Genomic DNA, 5,873 nt, shown 5'->3' with positions numbered 1-5,873 from the left:
ATAACAGGACACTAAAATTCTCAAAGCACTGACAGCTTGCCAAGCATTGTGTTGAGCACTCTATAAATATCATTCATTCAATTCTCATATTACACCCCTGGATAATGGCATGTATTCCCTGTTATACAGAGGTTAATATGGAAGATATCAAAGACCAATCAAACATCAAAGACTGCAAACAGCAGGGATTGGAACCTAGAAACATTCTAATTCTAAGCCAATGCTTCTCTTATGAGTTCTAATTTGTCAAGATCTATTCAGGAACCAAGGCCTGAGACTGAGTCAGATGGCCAAAAGAAATAGTTTTATCATGTGAAACGCTCTGAAGAGCATTTTCTAAGTGATGTGTGGAACCAGCAGGTGCTCTATTCGCCACCCTCCCCCTAAAAAGTGTCTCTGCTTATAATTAATGACAGATATGTTTCTGATTCATTTTCAAACCAAATTTTACCCATTCTTTAAGATTAGTTTAATGTCCTTTTTTGTGTGTGTGTGAGAACATACCCCTTACTCCCTTGGTGCTTGTGGAGAATATTATTATGCTTCTATTTGCCATTTTTATTCTTAATTTTACTGCTGTTCATTCAAAAGGAATTCTTATTGTGTAATATTTATATTCTAAACAGAGGATATATGGAAGAGTAGAAAAATCTATGAGCAGAGAAAATAATCTGTGAAACAGAGAGGTACCAATAAATACTTGTAGACATGTTACATAGAAGTATCTAAGGGCTGGCTCCGTGGCTCACTAGGCTAATCCTCCACCTGTGGTGCCGGCACACCAGGTTCTAGTCCCAATCGGGGCACCGGATTCTGTCCCAGTTGCCCCTCTTCCAGGCCAGCTCTCTGCTGTGGCCCGGGAAAGCAGTTGAGGATGGCCCAAGTGCTTGGGCCCTGCACCCGCATGGGAGACCAGGAGGCGGTACCTGGCTCCTGGCTTTGGATCAGCACAGCATGCTGGTCGTAGCATCCATTTAGGGGGTGAACCAACGGAAGGAAGACCTTTCTCTTCTCTGTCTCTCTCACTGTCTAACTCTGCCTCTCAAAAAAAAAAATCTAAAAAAAAAAGTATCTAAGAATTATACTGGAATATGTCTCACATAAAGCTACTAATTGTATTTGAGAGTGAGGGGAGAAATAGTGAGGATATTTTGATTGAGATTGGAGGGTTTTGTAGGCTTTTTACTAGATAAAGAAGGAGATAGAAAAGCATCCTAGGAAGAAATCACAGCATTTGCAAATACTTAGAGGTGCATGAAAGAGTATTTCCGTTTTGGAGACTGTAAGACAGACCATATGGTCGGAGTAGAGTGCATTCTGGGATCTGGAAGCAGAGTGAACATGGGAAAATTTTCAAGAGACTGATCATCCAGGAACTTGTATAAAATCTAAAAATAAACAAGACAAAGCTAGATCTCAAGCAAGTGTGGGACTGATTATCTTGTATTTTAGAAAGAGCACATTGGAAGTCATATGGAGAAAAGATTAAGACAGGGAGAGTAATATGGAGCACAGGGCAATCATGTGGGTGTTAACCACAAATTCCAAGAAAAAAAAAAAAGTGTAGTGATCTACTAAATAAATACTGATAGCAAGAAGTACCCAAGAACAAATTTGGAAAATTTTTAGTTGACAGACACTAGAGTTGCATAAATGATAAATAAGGGAATAAAGAGAAGGAGAAAACAATGACTTAGGAGTTCTAATTCAGTAAGCCAGTAGAAAGACACTTAAGGAGGAAAAGAGATAGTGAGAAAGATAATTGGACTTCATTTTTGTCTATATCATTTTCTCCTACTTATACAAAGTAGAGTAACAGGAACAACTAATTGATAGAAATAAAGATCAGAAAGCTGGTTACTTTGAAAACAATCTGGCTGGTGGCAGTGAATACCTCTGGAGCTCCCTGAGTGTATACCCATATTTCTTGATCCAGGTGGTGCTTACATTGTGGGATGTTTGGGTCCAAGTTCTTGCTTCCAAGGCAAGCAAGAATTTAAGGACAAGATGTAGATGAAGGTTGGCAGAGGAATAAGATTTGCTAGCAGAGCGAAAGTACGTATTCAAGAAGTGGTGTGAGTGCTCTTGAGAGAGACCTGCACCCCATTCCCTGGAGGCACAGGAGGTGATGCTTTGGGTAGAGCTTTCTAGGAAATGCAGAGATTTTCAGAACTTTGGTGACTTCCCATTTTCTGGTCTTTTAAGGAAGTTTCAGTGGTATAATCTCGTCTGATGTATGACAAAAGTAGGAGTACCAGCCATGGCAATTTTATGATAATGGAATTATAATATGCTATAGGTCATTGTTCAGATGGGATCAGCAGGCATGTACTGGTTCTGCACTGTGGCTTTGCTACAATTGTGACTTCAGGTTGATGGATTTGTGAGGAATTTTAGAAGCAGCCAAGGGCAAGGGTGTGGTGAACATATTTCCTCTGGCTCTTTTTCTGATTCTGAACTGTCTTTTTATCTATATTTTCTTTCTTCCCTCAGATATTTGTACCCATTAATCCTTATGGGGGAAGCAGAAGGAAGAAAGTCCATCTTCTGTAACTTCATTCTGTGTCAGAACATTGTCCCTGCCTAGCCAGGGAATGAAAATTGCTTGCTAAATGACCTAGGTATTCCATTGGAGGAGCTAGAAGTCTGTCACTATTCACTGGTAATGGCTAGAATGCCTGCATATCTATCATCTTCACATGAAACCATTGGATTCTAGAAGAGAAAAATCTGACAATTAAGATGAGTCTACATGGGCTGAAAAAGAGAAAGAGTAGAGATGCAGGAGCACTTATTACTGCTTGCGGATGGTGGAAGCCAAGGGACTTCCGTTACCAAAATCATGGGGCCACTTGGCTAGATCATAAATCCCTTTGATATCTTCTTCCACGAGCTCACTGTTGTTACATTAAGGTCCATGAGTTTTATTAATCACTGCACATGCTCTGCCCTATTCTGCCAGTAGGTAATCCAGGGTTAATTGGTTGTCCATGGCCAATTTAGCTGGGGCATCTGAAGAATCTTACGGTCATTCTAGAGCCTGACCAGCAGTCTGAGCTCAGTCACCCAAGGCAGCAGATTTCTTCAAGTGACTTTATGGTTTACAATATGGTTTTCTCCTTTAGGAATAAGAGTGGAATAGTTTACCAGGGAGTTTTCCTGCCAGTGGCAGTTTCCAGACTAAGATGGAAGAAGTAGGAAAAGCATGTCATCTGGGAAGTGCAACAATTCCAATTGTTCTCTTTAGGGAGAAATTTACAGCAAAAGCAAAAATTCTACTTATCTTTTAACCTTTTGAGGATAAACTTTAGGTACTCAATTGACTCAGAAGAGTAGGCAGAGCTATCCTCTGAGTGCGTCTGTGAGAACTCCAGAGGTAGAGGCTTAATTCTTGATATATGTACTCCACTAGAAATTTCCTTTAATTTAACTGCGGTAGTTAGGTAGTCCTTGAAAGGCAAAGTGAACTGTTGGGAGTGGGACTTGCCATCTACTCCCATGATGACACAACTCCTTGAGGATAGGGTTACACCTTGGTAATTCAGAGCAGACTAAGGGGCTTCTGTATCAATATGAAAATCCACAGTCATGCCTGCAACACCCAGGGGCATCAGGACTCCAGGAATGTGTTAGACACATGAGTTGTGGGAGCCACCTGGGTTCATGGGCTCCTTCAACTCTTGGGTAAGGACATGCATGAACTAGAAGTTCTTCCCTCCCTTCAGAACAGAGGGCAATAACAGATGCATGCCAGGCCGGCACCATGGCTCAATAGGCTAATCCTCTGCCTTGTAGCACTGGCACACAGGGTTCTAGTCCCTGTTGGGGCACTGAATTCTGCCCCGGTTGCCCCTCTTCCAGGCCAGCTCTCTGCTGTGGCCAAGGAGTGCAGTGGAGGATGGCCCAAGTACTTGGGCCCTGCACTTGCATGGGAGACCAGGAGAAACACCTGGCTCCTGCCTTCAGATCAGCGCAGTGTGCCAGCCACAGCTCGCCAGCTGTGGTGGCCATTGGAGGGTGAACCAACGGCAAAGGAAGACCTTTCTCTCTGTCTCTCTCTCTCACTGTCCACTCTGCCTGTCAAAAAAAAAAAAAAAAAAGATGCATGCCATTGGTACAATATATTAATCAAATATTTGTTTCAAGTCAGACATACTTGAAATGTCCTTTAACAAGACCCACTGTGGTGCAAGGGTTAAGCTGCCTGCAACACTGGCATCCCATATGGGTGCCGGCTTGTGTCCCTGTTGCTCCACTTCTGATCCAGCTCCCTGCTAATATGTCTGGGAAAGCAGAAGAAGATGGACCAAGTGCTTGAGCTCTTGCAACCTTATGGGAGACCTGGCTGAAGCTCCTGGCTTTGGCCTAACCCAGCACCAATCATTGTGGCCAATCTGGGGAGTGAACCAGCAGATGGAAGATGTGTGCGTGTGTGTGTCTCCTGTGAAGTAAACAAACAAATCTTTTTAAAAGAAAAGAAAATGAGTATCTTTATATTAAAAAAGACCTTTCCTGTTTTTTTTTTTTTCTTTTTTGGGGGTGTGGACTCCTGTGGAAATCCAAGACAGAATGACTCCATGTAGAATTACTAATAGGAAGAAAAGGAGAAAGTTAATGCACAAGTTTATCAAAATGAAGAAAAGTTAAGTTTTTTTTAGGTTACTGTTAATGCAAGATTTAATGAAATAATATAAGAAAAAGGACATAGTTACACCATGGATTATAATTTTAAGGGCATTTTCTAATATTCAGAATTTAATTAATTTCTTTGTATTTTTCCCAAAGAAACCCTTTATTTAAGGAGTACAAATTACATAATTACAACTTTAGGAATATAGTGATTCTTCCCACCATGTCCACACTCCCACTATATACTTTTCCAACTTTCTTATTCTATTCTACCCTAAACAAATGTAATTAACTTTTTAAATTCAATTTTAAAATTTTAAGGTAATTGTAGATTCACATACGGTTGTTGGAAATAACTCAGAGGCCCCAGACACTGAGCCGCCAGTGAGGACTCAGCAGCCCCTCCCTTGAGCCCCCTGGCTTCCGGATGCTCTGTCCCCCACCTCCACCACCCCACCTTCTCTGCAGGCCATTTTGGCCAGCAGAGGAAAAGGAATTGTATTTTACGTCTGCTGTCCAGAACCTCCACTCTTTTGACCCCTTTGCTGATGTCAGTAAGGGCGATGACCTGGTTCCTGCTGGCACTGAGGATTATATCCATGTAAGCATTCAACAGAGAACCGGCAGGAAGACCCTTTCTGCTGTCCAAGGGATCGCTGATGATTATGATAAAAAGAAACTAGTAAAGGTGTTTAAGAAATATGCCTGCAGCAGTACTGTAGTGGAGCACCCAGAATATGGAGAAGTAATTCAGCTACAGGGTAACCAGCACAAGAACCAGCGCCAGTTCCTGGTAGAGACTGGACTGGCTAAGGACGACCAGCTGAAGGTTCATGGGTTTCAAGTGTTTGTGGCGCAGAAGCTTAACTGAGGATTTCTTTGCAATGAGTAGAATTGCCTTTGTGTCCCTTGTCACAAGTTTAAAAACCTCAGAGCTTGTATGATGTAAGCACTTAGGATCTGCTTTTAACTTGGACTAGTGTAACTCCTTTATGCAATAAACTGAAAAGAGCCATGCAAAAAAAAAAAAAAAAAAGTAAATAAATAACTCAGAAAGATCTTCCATGTTGTTCACTCAGCTTACTAACATCTTGCAGAACCACAGTACAGCATCAAACCCAGGATGCTGACACTGACACAATGAACCATAGTTTGCTTAACCAGTCACCTATTAATGATCATCTTGACTGTTTTCAGCTACTATGAAGATCCGTGTTTAAGTTTTGATGTGAACATAACTCTTC

The 5,873-nt window shown here is 41.5% G+C and overlaps 1 protein-coding gene across 1 annotated transcript; it reads left to right on the top strand.

The window, feature by feature from the left end:
- The first annotated feature begins 5,056 nt into the window (after nucleotides 1–5,056).
- Nucleotides 5,057–5,500, top strand: LOC133770570 (eukaryotic translation initiation factor 1-like). The gene has a single exon (XM_062206641.1). The coding sequence runs from the start codon at nucleotides 5,057–5,059 to the stop codon at nucleotides 5,498–5,500; it is 444 nt and encodes a 147-aa protein (XP_062062625.1).
- Nucleotides 5,501–5,873: the final 373 nt, after the last annotated feature.

This window comes from Lepus europaeus, chromosome 11, assembly GCF_033115175.1.
Source record: "Lepus europaeus isolate LE1 chromosome 11, mLepTim1.pri, whole genome shotgun sequence".
NCBI lineage: Eukaryota > Metazoa > Chordata > Mammalia > Lagomorpha > Leporidae > Lepus > Lepus europaeus.
Note: the sequence above shows the minus strand (reverse complement) of the source record. Positions and strands in the feature narration are given on the sequence as shown.